A 26,559-nucleotide genomic window follows, 5' to 3' on the forward strand; every position below is an offset into this window, starting at 1 on the left:
ACCTTCCCCAGGAAGTGGGGTGCAAGGGTTGGGAGGATTTTGGGGGGAAAGACGTGTCCAAACTACGTTTCCCAGTAAACCCAGATAAAGTTTGGTGGTGGCAGTGGAAATCCAAGGGTAAAGGGTAAAATTAATTTGTACTTTGGGAAGTTTTAACCTAAGCTGGTAAAAGTAAGCTTAGGAGGTTTTCATGCAGGTCATCACATCTGTACCCTAGAGTTCAGAGTGAGGAAGGAACCTTGACAATATCCTTTGCCATGTGGCTTTGTCCCAAACAGATGCTCACAGCACATGGGCATGGGAAAGCTCTTGGAGTCCCCTGTCCACAGGTATGTCCCTATATGTCCTGCTGACTCATAGGTGTAGCCCCTGGCTTTTCTCTGTTGGTTCACTGTACAGCTGATTGCCCTTGATGGGCCATTAAACAGGCTGGATAGTGCTGATGCCAATCTGTATGGAGAAAAGGAGTACTTGTGGCATCTTAGATACTAACAAATTTATTTGAGCATAAGCTTTCGAGCTACAGCTCACTTCATCGGTGTCACTCAGAAAGACAGCACAAGTTTGAGGTACAGATATATCACACATATTTATAACTCATGAAACAAAGATGATACATACGTATAAACAAGATTATCATACTTAGCAAATCATAACTTTTCCACTGATACCTTCTGTCATAAATATAAAGGGAAGGGTAACCACCTTTCTGTTTACAGAACTATAAAATCCTGGCCAGAGGCAAAACCCTTTCACTTGTAAAGGGTTAAGAAGCTAGGATAACCTCGCCGGCACCTGGCCAAAATGACCAATGAGGAGACAAGTTACTTTCAAAGCTGGTGGAGGGGCGGGGGGGGAGGGAAACAAAGGGTCTGTCTCTCTGTGTGTTGCTTTTGCCTGGAACAGAAAAGGAATGGAGTCTTAGAACTTAGTAAGTAATCTGGCTAGATATGCATTAGATTTCTGTTTTGTTTAAATGGCTGGTAAAATAGCTGTGCTGAATGGAATGTATATTCCTGTTTTTGTGTCTTTTTGTAACTTAAGGTTTTGCCTAGAGGGATTCTCTATGTTTTGAATCTGATTACCCTGTAAGGTATTTACCGTCCTGATTTTACAGAGGTGATTCTTTTACTTTTTCTTTAATTAAAATTCTTCTTTTAAGAACCTGATTGTTTTTTCATTGTTCTTAAGATCCAAGGGTTTGGGTCTGTGTTCACCTATGCAAATTGGTGAGGATTTTTATCAAGCCTTCCCCAGGAAAGGGGGTGTAGGGCTTGGGGCGATATTTTGGGGGGAAGACGTCTCCAAGTGGGCTCTTTCCCTGTTCTTTGTTTAATATGCTTGGTGGTGGCAGCACAGGGTTCAAGAACAAGGCAAAGTTTGTACCTTGAGGAAGTTTTTAACCTAAGCTGGTAAGAATAAGCTTAGGGGGTCTTTCATGCAGGTCCCCACATCTGTACCCTAGAGTTCAGAGTAGGGAAGGAACCTTGACATCTTCCATGGCATATCTTGTAAGATTCATTTCTATTTTGTAATATTGGTATCAATAACATTATAAATGGTCACACTTATTCCATACAGCATCACAAGGCACAAGGCCTCTTGACTGCCAAAGAGATTCACATAAATGTTCTGAAACGCAGAGCTATTTGTCTAGCTTGCAAAGCATTTCTTCCTATGTTATGGACTAACAGTTGAGGAAATGACAGACAACACAACAGCAATATTTTATGTCAACAGACAGGAAGGAATACAATTATCCCTCCTTTGCTAAGCAAGTTCATCTCTGGAATTGGTGCATTCATCAACAGATTGTACCAGTAATTCTGCTTCTATCAGACTTTCAGAATGTCCTGCTGGACCGGCCCTCTCATCTGCAAATTGCCCACTAAAGATTTGAGCCTGCAAACCATCTTCTGCAGGTGGGGATAATCAACGGTGTTGCTTCACATCAGAACAAGAAATGCCAAACATTCTGTTCGACAGTGGGAGATTTGGGGAAAGGCTGAATTCAGTCTTCTTGTCAGATGTTTTCCTTATCTCATGGGCTCTGAGAATAAAGTGTACCTATCCACGGATTATGTAGGTGAGGTAATATCTTTTATTGGACCAACTTCTGTTGGTGAGAGAGACTAACTTTCAAGCTTACAAAGAGCAGTGACACTTTGAGTTATTTTCCCAAACTAAAGCAGAGTAAGCTCAAAAGCTTGTCTCACCAATGGAAGTTGGTCCAATAAAAGATGTTACCTCATCCACCTTGTCTCTCTCTGTCAGTAAAAGAAGCTGTTTAGTTGAAGTCCAGAATATTTTTGCGAATAGCAGGAAGGACTCTACCAGATTGACCTGTGCACCTAAATGGAAGAGGTTCTTTATTTGGGCAACGCTATGCCACTTGTCTCCCTTAGAAGTCCCAATTCCTACTGTTCTGGTCTATCTGATATGCCGAAAGCATTCAGGGCTATCCATCAGCTCCATAAGGGTACATCAAGCACCAATATCATCCTCCCATCCAAGGGGAAACTGTATTTTCTCACCCTATAGTTGCTATATTCCTTAGGGGTGTTATATCATGTGTTTCCCACTTTCTGTGAGCTCCCTTCTTTTTGGGACCTCAATATAGTGTTAGGTGGGTTAATGGGGACCCCCTTATGAGCTGTTAGCACTTGCTTACCATATCATCTTTCTATGAAAATGACCTTTTTAGTGACTATAACATCAGCTTGAAAGGTAAAGGAGCTGCAGGTCCTCACGGCTGGTCCACTTTAGACTGTGTTCCGTAAAGACAAAGTGATCCTTAGGGTTCATCATAAATGTTTTCCAAGATTGTCTTAGATTTTCATTTCAATTAGACTATTCACCTGCCATTTTTCTTTCCTTAGCCCCACTTCAACCAGGGGGAGGTCAAATTGCACACCCTTGATGTGGTTAGGACTCTTTCATAATACCTTGAAAGAACAAGAACCTTCAGGAGTTCCCTTAGGCTGTTTGTAGCATTTGAAGATTGGGTGAAAGGTCAGGCAGCATCCACTCAAAGACCGTCTAAATTGGTATCTAATTGTATTAGGGCATGTGTACATATAAACCACTACAGCAGTACCTCTGCAGCTTCACCGCTGTAGTGCTTCAGTGAAGACACTACCTATGCCGACAGGAGGGGTTGTCCCATCGGCATAGGTAATCCACCTCCCCAAGAGGCAGTAGCTAGGTCGAAAGAAGAATTTTCCCATCGACCTAGTGCTGATTACACTGGAGGTTAGTTCAGTTTAACTGCATTGCTCAGGGGATTTTTCACACCCCTGAGCGACACAGTTATACCAGCCTAATTTCCTAGTGTAGACCAGACCTAATGTAGACATAGTGTCACGGCCTTAGATAATTCTATGACTTATTTAGATTAGAGCCTACTCCACCAGGGCTCAGGATCTTTTGTGTCTTCTGTGGGAATCATACCAATTTCAGAAATTTGTAGGGCAGCTACAATGGGGATGAGTCCACACTTTCACCCAGCTATTTTTTAGTTGAGGCCTCAAGATTTGATGTCCTCTTTGACAGAGCTTTTCCTGCAGTCTTGATTTAAATAGCAAGCTTCTAGCAACCTTCTCCTAATTATGAGGTCACTTTTCACTAGTCATCAGAAGTGGAATACATGTGGACAATCACTTGAGGTAGAAAGAACAGTTACTTACCTTACAGTAACTGTGTTTTTTCAAGATGTGTTGTCCACATGAATTCCGTGACTTGCTCTCTTTCCCCTCTACTAGGGAGTTCTACACCACTTGGATTCTGAACTGGACAAAGGAACTGAGGGACACTTGAGCGCACTGCATCCTTCATGCCCTTAGGTGAAAATATAAAGGGGATAAAATATTAATTATTATTGTTACATTACTTGGCATTCTTTTTGGTATTTGACCACTCTCCCTTCTCATTCTGATGTCTGAAAATCCACACTTCCCTCCTTTTGATGTAACTTGTAATCTGTGATGTCTTGCCTGGTTTTGCTTCTCTTGAGGGAAGAAAGACAGGTTTCTTTTTATTGTAGATGCCTGGCAATGATTAGCCACATTTTAGTAGTTACCACTATCCAATTAAGTTTATTTTTTCATAATTAAAAGGTGCCTTAAGAGAGGGAAAATAGAGAGAGAGCATGAATCATGAAATGAAATGTAATTTAAAACAATGCCTCAGGCAAATATTGCTAAAATATCATTAGGGAGGGTGGATCAGAGCTTATCTTATAAAATTGTAGGCTGGTACTTTAAACTCTTAGATCATAAATAAAGTATTTGAATACCCGCAGGTGAGTGTTACAGCCCTCTCAGTACACTTTTCTGTCTTTTTTTTCCTTTGCATAAAACCTACTTAATTTTAGAAATGGAATCCAGAACTATGTAAATCAGATGTTTGTATGTACATAAATGAAAGGGAGAAATTCTGACTCAGAAATAAGGTCTCCAAACTTCTGGTAACAGCATATACCCACATATGTCACAACAGGTTAATCATGTTGCCCACTCTAGTGTTCATTTGCATGTTATCAGCAGAAAGACATTGTTTTCCAAAATACTATTTGGGAGCTATATTGAAGTGTTAAAACACTTCAGTCTGCTGTCCAAAGTATGCAGCTGCTTTGAAGTGCCACACAAGTTGTCAAGGTTCCTCCCCCACTCTGAACTCTAGGGTACAGATGTGGGGACCTGCATGAAAAAACCCCCTAAGCTTATCTTTACCAGCTTAGGTCAAAACTTCCCCAAGGTACAAAATATTACACCCGTTATCCTTGGAATGGCCGCTACCACCACCAAACTAATACTGGTTACTGGGGAAGAGCTGTTTGGACGCGTCTTTCCCCCCAAAATACTTCCCAAAACCTTGCACCCCACTTCCTGGACAAGGTTTGGTAAAAAGCCTCACCAATTTGCCTAGGTGACTACAGACCCAGACCCTTGGATCTTAAGAACAATGAACAATCCTCCCAACACTTGCACCCCCCCTTTCCTGGGAAATGTTGGATAAAAAGCCTCACCAATTTGCATAGGTGACCACAGACCCAAACCCTTGGATCTGAGAACAATGAAAAAGCATTCAGTTTTTACAAGAAGACTTTTAATAAAAAATAGAAGTAAATAGAAATAAAGAAATCCCCCCTGTAAAATCAGGATGGTAGATATCTTACAGGGTAATTAGATTCAAAAACATAGAGAACCCCTCTAGGCAAAACCTTAAGTTACAAAAAAGATGCACAGACAGAAATAGTTATTCTATTCAGCACAATGCTTTTCTCAGCCATTTAAAGGAATCATAATCTAACACATACCTAGCTAGATTACTTACTAAAAGTTCTAAGACTCCATTCCTGTTCTGTCTCTGGCAAGAGCAGCATACAGAGAGACACAGACCCTTTGTTCCTCTCCCTCCTCCCAGCTTTTGAAAGTATGTTGTCTCCTCATTGGTCATTTTGGTCAGGTGCCAGCAAGGTTACCTTTAGCTTCTTAACCCTTTACAGATGAGAGGAGCTTTCCCCTGGCCAGGAGGGATTTCAAAGGGGTTTACCCTTCCCTTTATATTTATGACACAAGTCTTTGAGGATCCTTTATTACGGACAGAGGATGGAAGCTGTCAGTACCTTGCGAAACAGATGTGTCTGGTTAGGGGAAAATGAGTTGGGTACAGCTGAATTAAGCATTGCTCATTTTGAGAACATAAATACATAGTTCAAGACCTCAAACCTGGTTTCCCATCCCAATGTTTCTGTTGGCTCCTCTGTCTGTTAGAAAAATTGTGCAGGTAGAAGTGGAGCAACTTTAGTACATATTCTTCTGACTTCTTGATAAATGTAACTCATTTTACACAACTCATAGTGTGGTTCTGCAGCATCATAACTTTAAAGGATCTTCTCTTGACAGATATTGTATGTTTGCTCTCTACACAACATAAAGAATATGGGGAAATCACACTGGCACGGTGGGGTTACAAATAACTAGGTTTATAAATTATATACAAATATAGAAGGCCATGCTACCTAAGTACACTGCTACTGTGGCAGGGTTCTGGTGCAATAGAAGACAGGGAGGCCCATTTGGGTTCCCAAACTATTTAAAGGGCTATTACCCAATTTCTATACATTACATACTCCTCCCCCTTTAGAATGAAAGGGCAAACAAAAATTGCAAACATATCATTATCAGTGATGCATAAGATGGTGTAAATTATGTCTGAGAGGTGGTTTATGACTTCTTTCAGGATAATATTTCATAGGGATCACAAATATCTATATCGTCTGGTGTAGCTGTATCAATATATTCCTGCGCTACAGTATTAGGGTCCCTTGTAGTAGAAATAGGGAAAGGTTCACTGGTACTATGACAAATCACGGTCTATGGCTATATTGTAGGCTCAATATTTCAATAGGCATCACTGGTGTAAAACATCCTGCTGAACTTGTGCTCAGAAGCTAGTTCTCCATGACAAGTTTGGTGCTACTTCTGCCTAATGTGACAGAGGACCAGTCAATGATGTAATCACTCCAGGTTTCCACAAGTTAGCTCAGTAGTCTCTTACCAAGTTTCTCCCATGTGAAAACTCTTTCTTTCTGTATATTAGGCTTCAACAAATCCAGACAAGACCTTAAATTACATCCCATAAACAATATTACTGGTGTCTGATTTGTAGTAACAATAGAAAATCTGTAATCATGGGTTGTATGCTACCTTTTCCTGGGGTTGTAACACATATTGCTTTCTTGAATGTCTGAATAAAACTTTCCACTAATCCATTGGTGGCAGGATGGTAATGAGTCAATGTGAAGTGTTTGATACCATTTCTTTTAATAAACAACTGGAACTCTTCAGATGTGGTTTGAGTTCCTTTGTTGTTTAGAATCTGTTCAGGAACATCTGACCTCGAAAACAAGAGTTTTAACACTTCTATTGTCTGTGCTGAACTGTTTGAATTCATACAGAAAATTTAATGCCATTTATAAACATATGTCCCATAAATGGTCCAGCAGATTACATGTTGATTCTAGGCCACGGAATAGTTAGCTTACAGAGTGGTAGCCGTATTAGTCTGTATCAGCAAAAAGAATGAGGAGACTAACAAATTTATTTGGGCATAAGCTTTTGTGGGCTAAAACCCACTTCATCAGATGCATGGAGTGGAAAATACAGTAGGAAGATATATATATACAGAGAACATGAAAAATGGGGGTTGCCATACCAACTCTAATGAGACCAATCAATTAAGGTGGGCTATTATCAGCAGGAGAAAAAAAAAACTTTTGTAGTGATAATCAGGATGGCCCATTTCAAACAATTGACAAGAAGATGTGAGTAACCGTAGGGGAAAAATTAGCATGGGGAAATAGTTTTTAGTTTGTGTGATGACTCATCCACTCCCAGTCTTTATTCAAGCCTAATTTAATGGTGTCCAGTTTGCAAATTAATTCCAGTTCTGCAGTTTTTCATTGGAGTCTGTTTTTGACGTTTTTTTGTTGAATAATTGTGACTTTTAGGTCTGTAATTGAGTGACCAGGGAGGTTGAAGTGTTCTCCGACTGGTTTTTGAATGTTGTAATTCTTGACGTCTGATTTGTGTCCATTTATTCTTTTACGTAGAGACTTTTGGCCAGTTTGGCCAATGTACGTGGCAGAGGGGCATTGCTGGCATATGATGGCATAATTCACATTGGTAAATGTGCAAGTGAACGAGCCCCTGATGGTGTGACTGATGTGATTAGGTCCTACGATGGTGTCCCTTGAATAGATATATGGAATAGTTAGCGACTTCTAAGATTGCAGTGGAGCATGTTTAGGCATGTGTTGCATTTGCTGACAGCCTTGACACTGCTTTGTCATTTTCTCTATTTATCAGTCACTGGCCACCACACAAAACTCCTAGTCAGGACTTTCATTTCCAAATGGCCTTCATGTAATTCTTGTAATCATAGAATATCAGGGTTGGAAGGGACCTCAGAAGATCATCTAGTCCAACCCCCTGCTCAAAGCAGGACCAATCCCCAATTTTTGCCCCAGATCCCTAAATGGCCCCCTCAAGGATTGAACTCACAACCCTGGGTTTAGCAGGCTAATGCTCAAACCACTGAGCTATAATTCTTGGAGTATGTAGGACCAGATCTTCACTTTGGTGCCAAACATTAGGAAACCTTGTTATACGCTTAGCCAGCCCTGGATCATTCTTAGTTTTGTGTTTGTATTATGGTGTTTGTTACTGGCAAAGGTTCCATTTGTGCCAATATAGAATATATTGACTGTCTCTGGTTCTACTTCATGATCCTCACCCGCTACTGCCAGCGACCAGCATGATAATCAATCTTCACATGCATGTTGTTAATATTAACAATAGAGGGGAAGGAAAACAAGCCAGAATAGAGAAAGAACAGGCTAAAGAATATTTAGATAAGTTAGATGCATTCAAGTCAGCAGGGCCTGACAAAATTAATCCTAGGGTACTTAAGGAACTAAGTGAAGAAATCTTGGAATCGTTAGCAATCATCTTCAAGAACTCATGAAGGATGGGTGAGGTCCCCAAGGATAGGAGAAGGGCAATCGTAGTACCTATTTTTAGAAAGGGGAACAAAGAGGACACTACGAATTGATCAGTCAGCATAATTTCAATACCCGGAAAGATCTGGAAACAAATTATTAAACAATCAATTTGTAACCAGTTGGAGGATAATAGTGCAAAATAGTGCAAGAACGAATCCTGCCGGAGCAACCCAATTTCCTTCTTTGACAGGGTTACTGGCCTAGTGGCTAGAGGGGGAGGCAGTAGATGTGATTTATCTTGATTTTATTAAAGCTTTTGACATTGTGTCACGTGACATTCTTACAGTCAAATTAGGGAAATGTGGTCTAAATGAAATTGCTATACAGTGGGTGCACAACTGGTTGAAAACACATACTCAGACAGTAATTATCAGTGGCTCTCTGTCAAACTGGGAGGACATATCTAATGGAGTCCCTCAGAGGTCAGTCCTGGGTTTAGTGCTATTCGGTATCTTCATTAATGACTTGTATAAGCATAGTTACAACTCCATTATCCAATTTGTGGATGTCACCAAGCTGGGAGGAGTTGGAAGCACTTTGGGGGACAGGATTAGATTTCAAAATGACCTTGATAAATTGGAGAATTTGTCTGAAATCAACAAGATAAAATTTAGTAAAGACAAGTTCAGAGTACTGCATTTAGGAAAGAACTGCATCACTAAAGAGGCATCACTATAAAATGGGGAATAGTTGGCTATGGAGTAGTACTGCAGAAAAGGATCGGGGGGGGGGGTTATAGTGGATCACAAATTGAATGAGCCAACAATGTGATCCAGTTGCAAAAAAGGCAGATATTCTGGGATGTATTAGTGACTGTGTTATATCTAAGGCATGAGAGGTAATTATTCTACTATATTAGGTTCTGGTGAGGCCTTAGTTGGAGAACTATGTCCAATTGTCGAAGGTGCACTTTAAGAAAAATGTGGATACATTGGAGAGTCCGGAGGAGAGCAACAAAAGTGATCACAGGTTGAGAAAACCTGACCTATGAGGAAAGGTTAAAAAAAATTGAGTATATTTAGTCTTGAGAAAAGAAGATGGGGGGAGCTGGTATATGTTAAGGGCTGTTATAAAGAGGACAGTGATCAATTGTTCTCCATGTCCACTGAAGGTAGGACAAGAAGTTAAGGGCTGAAGCTGCAACAAATATGATTTAGGTTAGATATTAGGAAAAAGCTTTCTAACTATAAAAACAGTTACGTAGTGGAATAAGTTACCAAGGGAGGCTGTGGAATCCCCATTTGTGACATTGGAAGTTTTTAAGACCAGGTTAAACAATTTGTCAGGGAAAGTCTAGGTATACTTGATATGCTAGTATACAAGGTCTGGGTATACTTGATATGCTAGGTATACTCCCCTGTGCAGGGGGAGGGAATGGACTATATGACCTCTCAAGGTCTCTTCAAGACTTCTGTGTTGGTTGGTACTATTGAGCAACAGCAGAACAGTGAGTGCCCCAGGATATTGCCCATCTCTGTAACTGTGCTGCAGCCATTGCCGGTACACCTTTCTTTGGGTTAAAAATTGAAACTAGTGGCTGCTGCTCTGTAACCAAAGTATATTGCTTCCCATAAAGATATTGGTGATACTTTTTAACTCCCCAGACTAAACTCAATATGGCAGGCGACCAGCTTGGCTTAACGGTGAAATCCTAGCTGATCTTAAGCATAAAAAAGAAGCTTACAAGAAGTGGAAGGTTGGACATATGACCAGGGAAGAGTATAAAAATATTGCTCGGGCATGTAGGAATGAAATTAGGAGGGCCAAATCGCACCTGGAGCTGCTGCTAGCGAGAGATGTTAAGAGTAACAAGAAGGGTTTCTTCAGGTATGTTGGCAACAAGAAGAAAGCCAAGGAAAGTGTGGGCCCCTTAATGAATGAGGGAGGCAACCTAGTGACGGAGGATGTGGAAAAAGCTAATGTACTCAATGCTTTTTTTGCCTCTGTCTTCACGAACAAGGTCAGCTCCCAGACTGCTGTGCTGGGCATCACAACATGGGGAATAGATGGCCAGCCCTCTGTGGAGAAAGAGGTGGTTAGGGACTATTTAGAAAAACTGGACGTGCACAAGTCCATGGGGCCGGATGAGTTGCATCCGAGAGTGCTAAAGGAACTGGCGGCTGTGATTGCAGAGCCATTGGCCATTATCTTTGAAAACTCGTGGCGAACGGGGGAAGTCCCGGATGACTGGAAAAAGGCTAATGTAGTGCCAATCTTTAAAAAAGGGAAGAAGGAGGATCCTGGGAACTACAGGCCAGTCAGCCTCACTTCAGTCCCCGGAAAAATCATGGAGCAGGTCCTCAAAGAATCAGTCCTGAAGCACTTACATGAGAGGAAAGTGATCAGGAACAGTCAGTATGGATTCACCAAGGGAAGGTCATGCCTGACTAATCTAATCGCCTTCTATGATGAGATTACTGGTTCTGTGGATGAAGGGAAAGCAGTGGATGTATTGTATCTTGACTTTAGCAAAGCTTTTGACACGGTCTCCCACAGTATTCTTGTCAGCAAGTTAAGGAAGTATGGGCTGGATGAATGCACCATAAGGTGGGTAGAAAGTTGGCTAGATTGTCGGGCTCAACGGGTAGTGATCAATGGCTCCATGTCTAGTTGGCAGCCGGTGTCAAGTGGAGTGCCCCAGGGGTCGGTCCTGGGGCCGGTTTTGTTCAATATCTTCATAAATGATCTGGAGGATGGTGTGGATTGCACTCTCAGCAAATTTGCGGATGATACTAAACTGGGAGGAGTGGTAGATACGCTGGAGGGCAGGGATAGGATACAGAAGGACCTAGACAAATTGGAGGATTGGGCCAAAAGAAATCTGATGAGGTTCAATAAGGATAAGTGCAGAGTCCCGCACTTAGGACGGAAGAACCCAATGCACAGCTACAGACTAGGGACCGAATGTCTCAGCAGCAGTTCTGCGGAAAAGGACCTAGGGGTGACAGTGGACGAGAAGCTGGATATGAGTCAGCAGTGTGCCCTTGTTGCCAAGAAGGCCAATGGCATTTTGGGATGTATAAGTAGGGGCATAGCGAGCAGATCGAGGGACGTGATCGTCCCCCTCTATTCGACATTGGTGAGGCCTCATCTGGAGTACTGTGTCCAGTTTTGGGCCCCACACTACAAGAAGGATATGGATAAATTGGAGAGAGTCCAGCGAAGGGCAACAAAAATGATTAGGGGTCTGGAACACATGAGTTATGAGGAGAGGCTGAGGGAACTGGGATTGTTTAGTCTTCAGAAGAGAAGAATGAGGGGGGATTTGATAGCTGCTTTCAACTACCTGAGAGGTAGTTCCAGAGAGGATGGTTCTAGACTATTCTCAGTGGTGGAAGAGGACAGGACAAGGAGTAATGGTCTCAATATGGGGGAGTGGGGGAGGTTCAGGTTGGATATTAGGAAAAACTTTTTCACTAGGAGGGTGGTGAAACACTGGAATGCGTTGCCTAGGGAGGTGGTAGAATCTCCTTCCTTAGAAGTTTTTAAGGTCAGGCTTGACAAAGCCCTGGCTGGGATGATTTAATTGGGTGTGGGTCCTGCTTTTGAGCAGGGGATTGGACTAGATGACCTCCTGAGGTCCCTTCCAACCCTGATATTCTATGATTCTATGATTCATTATTTTTCTATCAATTTGGGCATAATTATGTTCTACTGAGGTCAGAGATCTAGAAGCAAAGACAATAGGCCTTTCAGTATGATCTTCCAATACGTGTGAAATTACTGCTCCTGTTCTATATGGGAAATAATCACAAGCCAAGTTTATAGGTAAAGATGTATTGCCGTATGTAAGCACTTTTTCAGATGTTATGAGCTTCTTTACTTCATCCATAGCCTTGACACACTGTGTGGGCCAACAACATTTCTGTCCATTCTGTCAGTTAAGTCAGGAGATGTTCCATTGTCACTATGTTAGGTAGGAACATAGGAGTGCTTGCTCATTCCATTCCATATTAGGTGGTATCCATAGGGGATGGGCTCTGGTGCCCTCTGGAGCGACACACACATACCGCGGTATAAGGGGTGCCTCCAGCTCCCCCCACCCTCAGCTCCTTCCTACCGCCATTGACGGTGTTGGAACGTCTGCTACTTCAGCTAGCTTTTCACTTCATTCAGTGTGTCTCACAAACTTTTTTTTTCCATGCCAAATAGTTGTATGTAGTTAGAGTTACCCTCAGTGTTAGTTCTAGTTAGTTGGTCCCGGACGGGACTCAGCCAAGGGACGGGGCATGCCCCAGTCCCCAGGCTGTAAGCCATGCGATTGTTGTAAGCAGTGTAGGCCCATCAGTGACCCTCACGTTAGTTGTTTAAGGTATCTAGGCGAAGAACACATAAGCGATAAGTGTCACATTTGTAAAGCATTCAAACCCTGAACAAAAAAGGAGAGAGACATCCATCTCAGGGCATTCTTGATAGTGTTGGCCCTGACACCGGCACCGGAGTAGAGGCCCGATTCAGCCGCGAGCACCACAGCTTCTATGCAGAGCACCCCATCTGCGCCATCTATGAGCCGGCACCAGTCCCCTTCCCGGCCCTGGCCAAGAAGCCCAAGAGGACCGCGAGGGGAAGATCTCCCACTTCGGTAAGGGAAAGGAGAGGGCCGGAGAAGAGCCAAGACCCGTGCTGGACGGCTCAACACCTCTGTCAGGGAGTCAGGCCCCAGCTGAAGTCGAACGGTCTAGCCCCTCCTGTACTATGCCCACCACACCAGACAGTGACAAGGGCCTCCATCAGCTAGAAGTCCTGTCGACTCCCAAGGCCCTGGAGGCAGCGCAGGAGATCCTGACACTATCGGTGCCTCCCACACCGGCCCTGGCGGTACCCAAGTCCAGGGATAAACCCACCTTGGGACCATTCCATGTGTCCCTGACTCAGCAGCACCGCTCCCCATCACAGGGGACGTCCAGCCAGTGCTCACCCACAAGGAGCTGTCATGCCTCGGACATAAGGAGGCAGCCTCAGAGAATCCCTCTTCGGTCTCCGGACCCTGGACACAGACAGCCGGATTCGAGGTGCGGCTCACTGGTAACCTGATGCAGACCTGCGGACTGCATGAACATCAAGACCGACCCCTTGTGTCTCCAATGCCTCGGCATTGATCACGTGACTGATTGGTTGAATGGAGCCACCGGTCACCCGCCTGCCAGCACCTGTCGCCGAGACGCAAATCCCAACGGTCAGGGAGATCCTCCTGACGGCCAGCCCACTCTGGCTCCCAGTCCCGCTGTAGATCCTGGTACCAGTTGAGCAGCGTGAGGTGTAGATTACCAGTCTACCGACGCAAATCCACCGAATGCCGAAAATCCCCGAGGGCCCGTGTGAGGGACCCGTCTTGATCGGACAGGTAGCCTCTAACCTGGGGTTCCAAGCAGAGGAACTCGAGGAGCCGTCGGACTCACTGTTCAACATCCTTTGTTCCACAGTGCCCGCCAGGATGGCTTTACCCCTACATGAGGGGGGTATTGAAAATAATTAATGCCCTGTGGCAAACCCCCTCCTCCCTGCTAACTATTTCAAAAAGGGCTAAGCTCAAATACTTTGTGCCAGCTAAAGGCTATGAGTATCTCTCTACTCATCCGGCCCTAAACTCCCTTGTAGAAGAGGCTGTTAACCAGAGAGAAAGGCAGGGTCAACCAGGGCTACACCCAAGAATAAAGACTCGAAGAGACTGGATCTGTTTGGGCAAAAAAAATATTCGTCCTCCAGCCTTCAGTTGAGAGTGGCCAACCACCAAGCCCTCCTTGACCTCTACGACTATAACATGTGGCAGACCATGGCCAAATTTGAGGTCTTGCTGCCCCATGGGTCCAGGAAGGAGTTCCGGGCAATCCTCGAAGAGGGCACGGCTGTGGCCAGAGCAGCCCTCCAAGCAGCTTTGGACGTGGAAGACTCCATGGCTCTCACCATGGCATTGGCCATTTCCATGCAGAGGGCATCCTGGCTGCTCCTCTCGAGTCTGTCGACTGAGGCTCAGCAGTGGATGCAGGACCTCCCCTTCGATGGCCAGGCCCTGTTTGCAGAGCCAGATGGATAGTAAACTGCACGGACTGAAAGACTCCCACACTACCCTGAAAACTCTAGGGCTGTACATCCCTGGTCCAGCCCATATGTGGTTCAGACCTCAGCCATCTCAGGATCAAGGGAGCCAACCCCATCCGGAGCCACCCCATAAGAAGAATAGGGGCTACAAGCGCCGTCCGAGCCATCCACCTCCACCCTCTGCCCAATGAGGCTCGACCCACAACAAGCAGGGGGCAAGCGAGTGTTTTGAGAGTGCACTCGAGGGTGACCTACCCCAGACTATACCCCGGATCCGTCTTTCGCGCTGTTTTCCAACCACCTTTCATTTTTCCTCCCCATATGGACCACTATAACTTCGGACCTCTGGGTCCTCAATACTGTGGTACAGGATTATGCCCTCCAGTTTCTTTCTACACCCCTTCATGTCCCTCTTCAGGGACCCTTCTCACGAGAGTCTTCATGCACAGGAGGTAGAAGGGTTGCTGCAGCTGCGTGCGGTGGAAAAGGTTCCCGCGAGTACAGGAACAAGGGGTTCTATTCCTGGTACTTTTTAATCCCAAAGGCCCAGGGTGGTCTACAGCCCATCCTGGACCTGTGAGACCTCAACAAATACCTGAAGAAGCTGAAGTTCCGCATGGTCTTCCTGGCCTCCATCATCCCCTCCCTGAATCCGGGAGACTGGTATGCCGCCCTCGATTTGAAGGATGCATATTTCCACATAGTGATCTTTCAAGGTCACAGATGCTTCCTACGTTTCACAGTGTGAACTGACCACTATCAGTCCGCAGTCCTACAGTTGTGACAGCACTGAGGGTGTTCACCAAATGCATGTCGGTAGTAACCACTTACCTCAAATGTCAAGGTATCCAGATCTACCTGTACCTTGACAACTGGCTCGTCAAAGGCTGCTCCAGGTCCTAAGTTCAGAGGCATGTTGTGATTCTGCAGGCCACATACCAAATCCCAGGGCCTGCTGGTAAACAACAAAAAGTCAACATTAGTTCCGGTGCAGAGGATAGAGTTCATCGGAGCAGTGCTCGACTCCACCTGTGCCAGAGTGTTTCTACTGCAGGGGAGGTTTCAGGCGATAGTGGACCTCATCGTGTGAGTTTCCGTGTTCCCCCGACCATGCCCAGGGGTTTGTTTGTGCCTGCTGGGACACATGGCAGCATCTACGTATGTCGTCCACCATACGGGCTTATGATGCGGACCTTACAGCAGTGGCTGCTGACGGTCTATTACAGTCCAGAGATCACTTGGAAAAGGTAGTTATCATCCCACCTACAATACTTACCTTGCTACACTGGTGGACCAACCCCAGGGCAGTCCTGGAACAAATTCCATTCGACAGCTCTTGTCACTCGATCGAGTTGATATCGGACACCTCAGACCTCGTCTGGGGAGCTCATCTCAGTGGCCTCCAGACCCAGGGCATGTGGTCCCCAGAGGAGATGACGTTGCGCATAAATGTCAAGGAGTTCAGAGCAGTATGCTTGGCCTGCGGAGTCTTTCTACCACACCTGGCAGACAAGGTGGTGAGAGTGTTCACAGATAATATGGCTTCGATGTTTTACATCAACAGGCAAGGGGGAGCACGCTCATTGGCCTTCTGCCAAGAGGCACTCCGACTGTGGGATTTCTGCATCGACCACAGGACCCAACTGGAGACCTGTCACCTCCCCGGCATCAGGAACACACTGGCAGATGGCCTCAGCAGATCCTTTTCCTCTCACCATGAGTGGTCGCTCCATCCAGAGGTAGCCCAGTCCCTCTTTCAGAGGTGGGGAACTTCCCAAGTGGACTTGTTTGCCACCAGACACAACAGGAAATGTCTTCGCTTCTGTTCCCTAGAAGGCCTGGGCAAAGACTCCTTCTCCAACACCTTCCTCCTTTTGTGGTCAGGGGCTCTGATTTACGCCTTTCCACCGATCCCACTCGTCAGCAGAATCCTGTCAAAGGTCAAGAGAGACAAGAGCCAAGTCATCATGGTCACCCCGGCATGGCTGCGCCAACATTGTTTCGGCATGCTGGTGGACCTAGCGGTGGCCGCTCCCTGGCCCCTTCCCAACCTACCAGATCTGCTCTTGCAAGATCATGGGCGTCTTCTACATCCCAGTCTTGCCCCCCTCCACCTCATGGAGTGGATACTGCGTGGCTTAATTTGGAGGAGTGGGCCTGCTCTAACGAGGTCCAGCAAATCCTTAGAAAGCAGAAAGCCTTCCATTAGAGCAATCTACCTGGCCAAATGGACGAGGTTCTCCCACTGGGCGTCTGAGCACAACATCTCTCCAACCCACTCCTCCTTACAATCTATCTTAGATTATCTGCTCCATCTTAAGAATCCCTCTCTTCTATCAGAGTACACCTTGTGGCTATCTCTGCTTTTCACCCGCCAATCTAAGGTCAGGCAGTGTTTTCACATGACATGTCGGTCTGTTTCCTGAGAGGCTTCGAGAGACTCTTCCCGCCGGCCCGGCCTCCTGTTCCACAGTGGGACCTTAACTTGGTTCTTTCTAGGCTCATGGGCCCACCCTTTGAGCCTATGGGCTCCTGCTCCCTCTCCCACCTGTCATGGAAGGTCGCATTCCTTATGGCGATAACATCCACAAGATGGGTGTCGGAGCCTAAAGCCCTGACATCGGAGCCACTGTATACGGTGTTCTACAGGGACAAAGTTCAACTGCGACCCTATCCAGCCTTTCTGCTGAAGGTGGTGTCTTCCTTCCATGTCAACCAGGACATCTTCCTCCCAGTGCTTTGTCCCAAGCCATACACTACTGTGGAGGAAATGAGGCTGCACACCCTGGACGTCAGATCTGCCCTGGCATTTCACCTGGAGCGTACCAAGCCCTTCCGCAGGTTGACCCAGCTCTTCATCGCGACAGCGGACAGGATGAAGGGCCTTCCGGTGTCATCGCAGAGGATTTCCAACTGGACCACTTCCTGCATCTGGACCTATTACAAGCTGTCACAGTCTCGCTGCCACCGATTGTGAGGGCCCACTCCACTAGAGCTCAGGCGTCCTCGGTGGCCTTCCTGGCACACGTTCCCATCCAGGACATTTGCAGAGCCGCAACGTGATCTTCACACATTCACAGCACATTATACCATCACTCAGCATCCCAGAGACAACGCTGGGTTTGGCAGAGCTGTGTTGCAATCTACACATCTGTGAACTTCTACCCACCTCTGCTGGCACTGCTTGGGAGTCACCTAATATGGAATGGACATGAGCAAGTACTCGAAGAGAAGACAGTGACCTTTTCTGTAACTGGTGTTCTTTGAGATGTGTTGCTCAGGTCCATTCCAGAACCTGCCCTCCTTCCCCACTGTCGGAGTTTCCGGCAAGAAGGAACTGACGGTGTGGGGAGCCGGTGGCACCCCCCACCCCTTATATACCGCTCCAGAGGGTGGCAGAGCCAGTCTCCTACAGATACCACTGAAGGAAAAATGCCCGGCACCAGTACATGTGGTGAGCACACATACCTAATATGGAATGGACATGAGCAACACATCTCAAAGAACAAAGGGATAGCTGAGTGGTTTGAGCATTGGCCTGCTAAACCCAGGGTTGTGAGTTAAATCCTTGAGGGGGCCATTTAGGGATCTGGGGCAAAAATTGGGGATTTGTCCTGCTTTGAGCAGGGGGTTGGACTAGATGACCTCCTGAGGTCCCTTCCAACCCTGATATTCTAAGATTCTATTTCTTTTCACAAACTACTGGTGCACCAGTTCTACTCCATAGACTGCAGGAAAGACAGATATTCTAGGGCAGGGGCAGGCAAACTTTTTGGCCTGAGGGCCACATCGGTTTCCAAAATTGTATGGAGGGCTGGTAAGGGGAGGCTGTGTCTCCCCAAACAGCCAGGCATGGCCCGGCCCCTGCCCCTATCTGTCCTCTCCCCCCCCCCCCCCCCCGCACCCCCACTTCTCACTCCCTCATGGCTCCTCCGGGACTCCTGCTCCCCCATCCCCTGACGCGCCCCCCCCCCCCACGGGATTCCTACCCCATCCACCACCCCCTGCTCCCTGTCCCCTGACCACCCCCGAACCGCTCACCCCTGACTGCCCCCTGCCACCCATCCAACTCCCCCTCTCATTCCTGACTTGCCCCCCGGGATCCATGCCCCATCCAACTCCCCTGTTCCCCACCCTCTGACCGCCCCAACCCCATCCATACCCCGCCCCTGCCCTCTATCCAACCCCCCCTGCCCCCTCACCATGCTGCCTGGAGCACCAGTGGCTGGCAGTGGCTACAGCCGCGCCGCCCAGAGGACCGGGTCAGGCCGCGGCTCTGCAACTGCGCTGCCCGGCCGCCCAGAGCATTTCGGCGCTGAGGCTGTCGGGGAGCGGGGACTAGCCTCCCAGGCCAGGATCTCAGGGGCCGGGCAGGAGGGTCCCACAGCCGGATGTGGCCCGTGGGCCGTAGTTTGCCCACCTCTGTTCTAGGAGTATGTATGTGCAGGAGAAAATGGGAAACAGGAGGGAGGAGGAAATTGGAATGTGTGTGCACAGGAATGTTCGGATGCCTCGAGAGGGTACGAATGTGAGCATGCGCATAACAGGAGGGAAAGGGAAATTGGCATGTAAGCTTTGGTGTCTTTGTGCAAAGCAACTGTAAATCCATGTTAATTTGCAAGTATGCTCTGGCTGCTTTGTCTCTTCTACCAAAAAAATTTGTTCATCTAGGAAGATTTGTGAACAGCGGCCTCATGGCTAGTTAGAAAGGAACATGAAGACAGAGTATAAAGTCATCTGCTTTCAGGAACTGTATTTTTCCTACGATCTGTTTTTCAAAGAATACTATTTTGTGTTGATTATAATATCCCAAGATCTCTAGTAAAGTACAAACTATCTGTATGTCTGTCTATTTTATTTTATTTTATTTACCATTGTCTTAACTGTCTAAGAACTTAACTTTTCTTTCTGTGAGACTACAGGTTATGGTATGAGAATCCTGGTGTATTTAGTCCACCTCAGCTGACTCAGATCAAGCAAACATCTCTTGCCAGAATTTTGTGCGACAACGCTGACAATATAACCAGAGTGCAACGTGATGTCTTTAAGGTGGCCGAGTTCCCACATGGTTATGGTAGCTGTGAAGAAATTCCTAAACTGGATCTCAGGATGTGGCAAGATTGCTGTGAAGGTCTGTATCCAGGGAGAGTATTGGGAGTGCATCCTATGTTTCTGGTTATGTTTTTTTAATGGCCTGCTTTGAAGAAATTTTACGAGATTTTTAGTTACTATTCAACTCTAACTCAATCTGAACTAGGAAGATGGATAATGTGCTTACAAAACTATACTTGGAGTGTGCAGAAGTAATATTCCACTTCCCATAGAATCTGGTCAGGAGATTGATGTAGCTACTGTATAGCTAAGGCTTTGGTTCTGTTGTATTAGCAGTTTACTTATAAAAAACATTGAAAGCTTACTATTTTTTCTAAATGACCTTAAAAATTCTAGTAAATTCCATTGTTTGATTAAAATTTAGACTGTAAGAATCAATGTTTTGCTCACTGTACTTAAATTTATAGGTACTAAGTCATCCATGTATTTAATTGTTATAGCTGTGTAAGTAGGAAGCATCTGTTTTTGTTATCCTTCCTGTTTTGTTCAGTGCAAAATGCTTTTCCACATGGAGGGCAGAGGAGCAGACACTTAGTTACCAAAACCTGTTACCTCTTAGATTGCTTGAACAAACCAGGATTTATTTTTTTTTAATGCAAAACTGTTCTATAATAACAAAACCAGATTACCTCTAAAGCTTATTTAACTAATCATACAGCAGAATTACTGATTTATCATTATAAAATAATTAGAGTTTAAATGAAACACCCAGTATTTTCTTTCTACTTCCTTGACATTCTAACCTGCTGCTTGAGATTATCACAGGCCCCAGGACCTAACTTTTCTGCAGGGTGAACTGTTTGAGCAATGAGCTCCCCAAGTTCAACTTCATATTTTCCAAGAAAGCTACCTCTGAGGCTTTTTTCGGTATCTTAACAGAGGAACAATTACCCTATGTTTCAAGTAATCGACTAAGACTAAGGAGAAATGGTATCAATTCATGGCTCTGCCACATCCTTCCTGTGTGACATTGGGAAAGTAGCATATTCTTTCTGTACCTCAGCTCTGCACCTGTAAAATGGTGATGATGATCCTTTCTTACCTCAAAAGAGTATTATAAAGATAAAAGTATTAATCTTGGTAGAATGCTTAGGGTATGTCTACACAGCAGTGTAAGGCCAGACTCGAGCCTGGACTCACGCCTTGTGTCCACATGCCAATTGTGTTAACCTACGACTCAAACCTAGGGTTCCAGGACCCTACAGGGCTGGAAGGTCTGAGCCTGTGTTAAACTGGGACCTAGGGTCTGAGCCCTATTGCTTTCCTGTGTGCACATGGCCCCAGCTTGTTGACTCGAGGCCTGGAAGTCATCCAGATGTATCCCAGAGTTCCTTGGGACAATTTTCTTAGTCTTCTCTATGCTGACAATCTGTGGTGCAATCTGTTGCACTCTATTGCAAACAGAAGCCACACTTCCCTTTGCAAAGGCAGCAGCTCAGGTCAGCATTAAGCCATTGTCTTCTGAACACTGGTCTGTGAGCACTGCTGTCAGGAAGCCTGCAGGGTTTTCCATGGAGACCATTCAGAAGAAGCTTTTTGCAAAGAGAGCTGATTTCTGGTTACAAGAGCATAGCCAGATTTTGGTGTATGCTATCCAGGTGAGAGCAGGGGCAGAGAGCAGATCAGGGACTAAGCAGATGCCCTGTGAGTAGAGAAAGAAGCAAAGCTCCCGGCTCAGCACGGCTTGGGGAGGATGACTCCCAGCTCCCCAGCCATGCCTCCTCCAGGGCAATTCCCCGGTCCCTGCTCTGCTCTCTAACCCCCACCCCCAACCCCTGGGGCTACATGTGCAAGGGCACCTGGGAAGCATGTACTATCAAGGGGGCGAGTGGGAGCCAGCTTCAAACCTCCCCACAGCCTCCTGTGGTAGTGACTCCAGCTGTTCCTAGCTGCTGTACAGAGCTTGCCCAGAGCAGCTGACAGGTGGGAGGCAGCTCCTGGATGCCAGGATGTTGGGGATCATCCCTTCCCCGGCCGTGCTGACCTGGGAGCTCTGCTGCTCGCCATCCTTGCAGGGCTCCTCTTGGTCCTGCTCCACACTTTGTCCCTTGCTCCACCCCCCCCCCCGCCCTTCCTGGGTGTGTGTGTGTGTGTGCGTGCGTGCATGCAGGGCCGCCTGGACAGTGTGCACTATGAGGGCCGTGAGTGGGATCCAGCCCCAAAACTTACCCACAGCCCCCGGGTGTCCTTTATCCCTGCCTCCCAGGGGGCAGGGATAAGGGATCATAGAATCATAGAATATCAGGATGGAAGGGACCTCAGGAGGTCATCTAGTCCAACCCGCTGCTCAAAGCAGGACCTAATCCCCAACTAAATCATCCCAGTCAGGGCTTTGTCAAGCCTGACCTTAAAAACTTCTAAGGAAGGAGATTCCACCACCTCCCTAGGTAACCCATTCCAGTGCTTCACCACCCTCCTAATGAAAAAGTTTTTCCTAATATCCAACCTAAACCTCCTCCACTGCAACTTGAGACCATTACTCCTTGTCCTGTCCTCTTCTACCACTGAGAATAATCTAGAACCATCCTCTCTGGAACCACCTCTCAGGTAGTTGAAAGCAGCTATCAAATCCCGCCTCATTCTTCTCTTCTGCAGACTAAACAATCCCAGTTCCCTCAGCCTCTCCTCATAAATCATGTGTTCCAGCCCCCTAATCATTTTTGTTGCCCTCCGCTGGACTCTTTCCAATTTTTCCACATCCTTCTTGCAGTGTGGGGCTCCAAACTGGAAACAGTACTCCAGATGAGGCCACACCAATGCCGAATAGAGGGGAATGATCACATCCCTCGATCTGCTGGCAATGCTCCTACTTATACAGCCCAAAATGCCGTTAGCTTTCTTGGCAACAAGGGCACACTCTTGACTCATATCCAGCTTCTCGTCCACTGTAACCCTTAGGTCCTTTTTTGTAGAACTGCTGCCTAGCCACTCGGTCCCTAGTCTGTAGCAGTGCATGGGATCCGTCCTTCCTAAGTGTAGGACTCTGCACTTGTCCTTGTTGACCCTCATCAGATTTCATTTAGCCCAATCCTCTAATTTGTCTAGGTCCCTCTGTATCCTATCCCTACCCTCCAGCGTATCTACCACTCCTCCCAGTTTAGTGTCATCTGCAAACTTGCTGAAGGTGCAATCCACAGCATCCTCCAGATCATTAATAAAGATTTTGAACAAAACCAGACCCGGGACCAACCCTTGGGGCACTCCACTTGATACCGGCTGCCAACTAGACATGGAACCATTGATCACTACCCATTGAGCTCGACAATCTAGCCAGCTTTCTACCCACCCTTATAGTCCATTCATCCAGCCCATACTTCTTTAACTTGCTGGCAGGAATACTGTGGGAGACCGTGTCAAAAGCTTTGCTAAAGTCAAGGAATAGCCCTGGGCTGTGCTGGAGCATACTGCACCCCAAACCCTGGGGATGCATTTCACTGCTCCACAACTGGCAGCAGCCAGGCTGGGGCATGTGTGTGTTTTTCCCAAAACTGACATTTTTATGTCAAACTTCAAAATAGACAAATAAATAAAAAAACAACCAAGCAAAAATATCTTGAACCACACCATTTTAAAAATTAAGAACAGAAAAGTTTCATTTAAATAGTTTGGTAGCCTTGGAGACTGATGTCCCAGTTATCCTCAGAACAGGTGCACATGTGCATTTTCTTGCCAGTGTGACAGCCTAGAGGGGGAAAGCCCAATTTTCATTTAGTTCAGTGCAAAGCCGCTTCAAACTGCAGTGATTCTACTGAGACAGCCACCCAAAGGAACTAATTATTCAGTTTATGTACTCATGTGCTCCTTATGGGCACCTGAGACCCATCGATAGCATCGTCACAGTTAGGAAACAAGATGGGCAATAGAGTTTTCCCACGGTGCAACACATTTGTAGGGCTAGAGTGTTGACATTGGCAGGCAGGGATGTTAGACATTGAGATGGGGTTACTTTGACTCGGGTCTGTGCACTGCAGTGTGGACTCCAGAGCCCTAGATTCGAGCACAGGTCAGAAAATCCTTAACCTAGGGTTAAAATTCAGTGTAGACTCTTAAATCCATGAATAGGGTCCCTAGGTTGCATTGCTGTTTTGACATACCCTCAGATTCTGTATAAGAAGATGACAGAACATTAGGCATGAAAACATGACAAATTGAGGTCAATGGCAAAATGACTATTTACTTCTTTGGAGCCAGGATTTCACCCCAGTTGCCTAGGGTATGTAGCATTCATCAGTATAATTTTCTAAGTTTCTAAATTTCTTTCCGAAATCTTATCTAAATCAGAAAATAGGGGTATCTGATGTGGTATCCTATCTCTACAGTGGCTCAATACCTGTTCTTTCATAGAAAGGTTCAAGAAACCCCATATTAGAATAACTTGTCCAGAGGAGACATGTCTTCCTAATTCTTACCAGTTAGTGATTGGCATGTGCCCAGAAGCATAAGAGATTTCTCTCTTGTACATTTTTATCCTTTCTAAGACTGATTCAGGAAGGCATCCTTATTCAGGTAAACAATAAAACGTGCTTAAATCCCATTAAAATCAATGGAATTAAAGTACATGCTTTATTTTAAGCATGTAGATGATAGGTTTTTAGGCCAGAAGGGGCCATTAGATTATCTAGTCTGTCCTCCAGTTTATAAAATTTCATCCAGTTACCCCTGTATTGTGCCCAATAACGTGTTTGAATCAAGCATATCTTCCAGAAACAAGACATGGAGATTCCACCGCTTCCCTTGGTAGTTAGTTCCAGTGGCTGTCACTCTCACTGTTAAAATGTGTGCCTTATTTCTCATCTGAATTTATTTGGCTTTAACTTCTAGCTATTTGTTCTTGTTATGCCTTTCTCTGCTAGATTTAAGTGACCTTTGGTACCTGGTATTTTCTCCCCAAGAAGGTACTTGTACACTGTAATCGTCACATCTTAATCACCTTTTTGGATAAGCTTAAACAGATTGTTTTCTTTAAGTGACTCACTGTAAGGCATTTTCTTCAGCCCTCAAGTCAGATTTTAACTTTTCTCTTCACCTCCTCCAATTTTTCAGCATCCTTTTAAAATGTGAACATCAAAACTGTGTGCAGTATGCTAGTATCTGTCTCACAAATGCTGTACACGGAGGTAAAATGATCTCCTTACTCCTACTTTGGAACTCCTCTTCTATAGACATCCAAGGATTCCATTAGCAATCCCATTTGCCATAGCATTGCTCTGGGAGCTCATGCTGAGTTGCTCGTCAACTATGCACCCTAAATCTTTTTTCAGAGTCACTCCTTCCCAGGAAATAGTCCCCTGTTCTGTAGGCAGAGTGATCATTCTTTGTTCCTCGATATTTGACCTTCCATTTGGCTGTATTAAAAGGATTTTGGTTGAATGGGCCCACTTTCTTAAGCAATCCAGATCACTCTGTATGACTGCTCTTGCCTCGTTATTATTTACCACTTCTACAATTGATGTGTCAATGGCAAATTATATCAGCAGTGATTTCATGTTTACTTCCAGGTCATTGATAAAAATGCTGGCCTAGTTTTGAAGCTTGTGGAACTTCACTAGAAATACCTTTATTTGGTGATGATTCCCCATAGACAACTACATTTTCAGATGTGTCATTCAACCAGTTCTTAATCCATTTAACATTTGCTTTATTGATATTAAAAAGTGCTAATTTTAATGAGAATGTTGTGCAATAACAAGTCAAATGTAATACAAAAGTTTTAAATATTTAAAGTTTTAAACATATAGTATCAATGAAACTTGTAATCATATCAAGAAATGAAATTAGGTTTGTTTGACAAGACTTGTTTTCCGTAAAACCATTTTGATTGTCATTAATTGTATTTCCATCCTTCAGTTTTTTATTGATTGAATACCATATCATTTTTTCCATTATTTTGCCCAGGATTATTATAAGGCTAACTGGCCTATAATTACTTGGGTCATCCTAGTTGCCCTTTTGAGTATTGGCACAACATTAGCATACTTAATTCAACAAGAGCCCAGAGGCTCTTGCTCTTTGACTTCAAAACCTATGCAATAAGTGCCTGTTATACTTTGGGTATTAGATTTAAGTGCTGCTAAATTCTGAAAAGTCACTTTGTAAAACTGTATTGCGTTTCAATGATTTGCATAGCTGATTTGCTCAGTTTTCCAATTAAAAGCTGTTCTTGAGATTTTGACCTCTGCCCCAGTCAGGGGTGTTTAGGTTGTGACTCATCCTGCAAAAACCATAAGCAGTTCAGACTTGGCTCCTGGGCTTGACTATAACCCTTTCATTCTGTTACTAGATTCTCTGTCTCCAGTGTTGCAAACAGAGTGTTGGGTTAGTGCTCCAGCTTACTCCATTGCAATCCTAGCTTTTAAAACTGATTTGTGGTAGCAGTGAAGCAAAATTACTTTTCCACGTTCTCTCCTCTCCCTCCAAGGGAGGCTTTTATTTCCAGTTTTGTGTCCTACATGGGATGTCTTCCCATCCCCATCATGGGGAAGAAGGCCAAATGGAGCAAACTGAATGCAAGAAATGCTCTCCCTATGAAAAGACCCTCTTAGGAATCTCATAAATAAAGTGCGGCCATAATTTCTCCCAGCTCCCAATCCCTGCTGTACAAGGGGAAGTCTGGGTGGCTTATTGGGGGCCTCAGCATCCCTGCATTGCAACATCTCTGCTGCTAGTTAAAACTCCTCAAGAGGTGCCTCTGCAGGAGATGGGACTTGTCAAACCAGATTGTCTTCACTTATCAAAGACACTTCAGGGATAAGTTCAAAAATCCTCTTTGGCTCCCATAAGTCAAAATAAAACCTGAAAAGGCCAAATAACATGGGGGTTGTAGGGAAAGCCATAAAGCACTC

At 45.3% G+C, this 26,559-nt stretch overlaps 1 protein-coding gene across 3 annotated transcripts in view; it reads left to right on the plus strand.

Annotated features, from left to right (window-relative positions):
* PXDN (peroxidasin) overlaps positions 1 to 26,559 on the plus strand; it is a 160,963-nt gene that overhangs the window by 117,200 nt on the left and 17,204 nt on the right. For all 3 annotated transcript variants that reach the window (XM_048845388.2, XM_048845386.2, XM_048845387.2), the window contains one exon: positions 19,528 to 19,736. In XM_048845388.2, the coding sequence (XP_048701345.1) occupies positions 19,528 to 19,736 (209 nt within the window). The remainder of the gene's footprint in view (positions 1 to 19,527; positions 19,737 to 26,559) is intronic.

Source organism: Caretta caretta, chromosome 3 (genome assembly GCF_965140235.1).
Source record: "Caretta caretta isolate rCarCar2 chromosome 3, rCarCar1.hap1, whole genome shotgun sequence".
Lineage (NCBI taxonomy): Eukaryota > Metazoa > Chordata > Testudines > Cheloniidae > Caretta > Caretta caretta.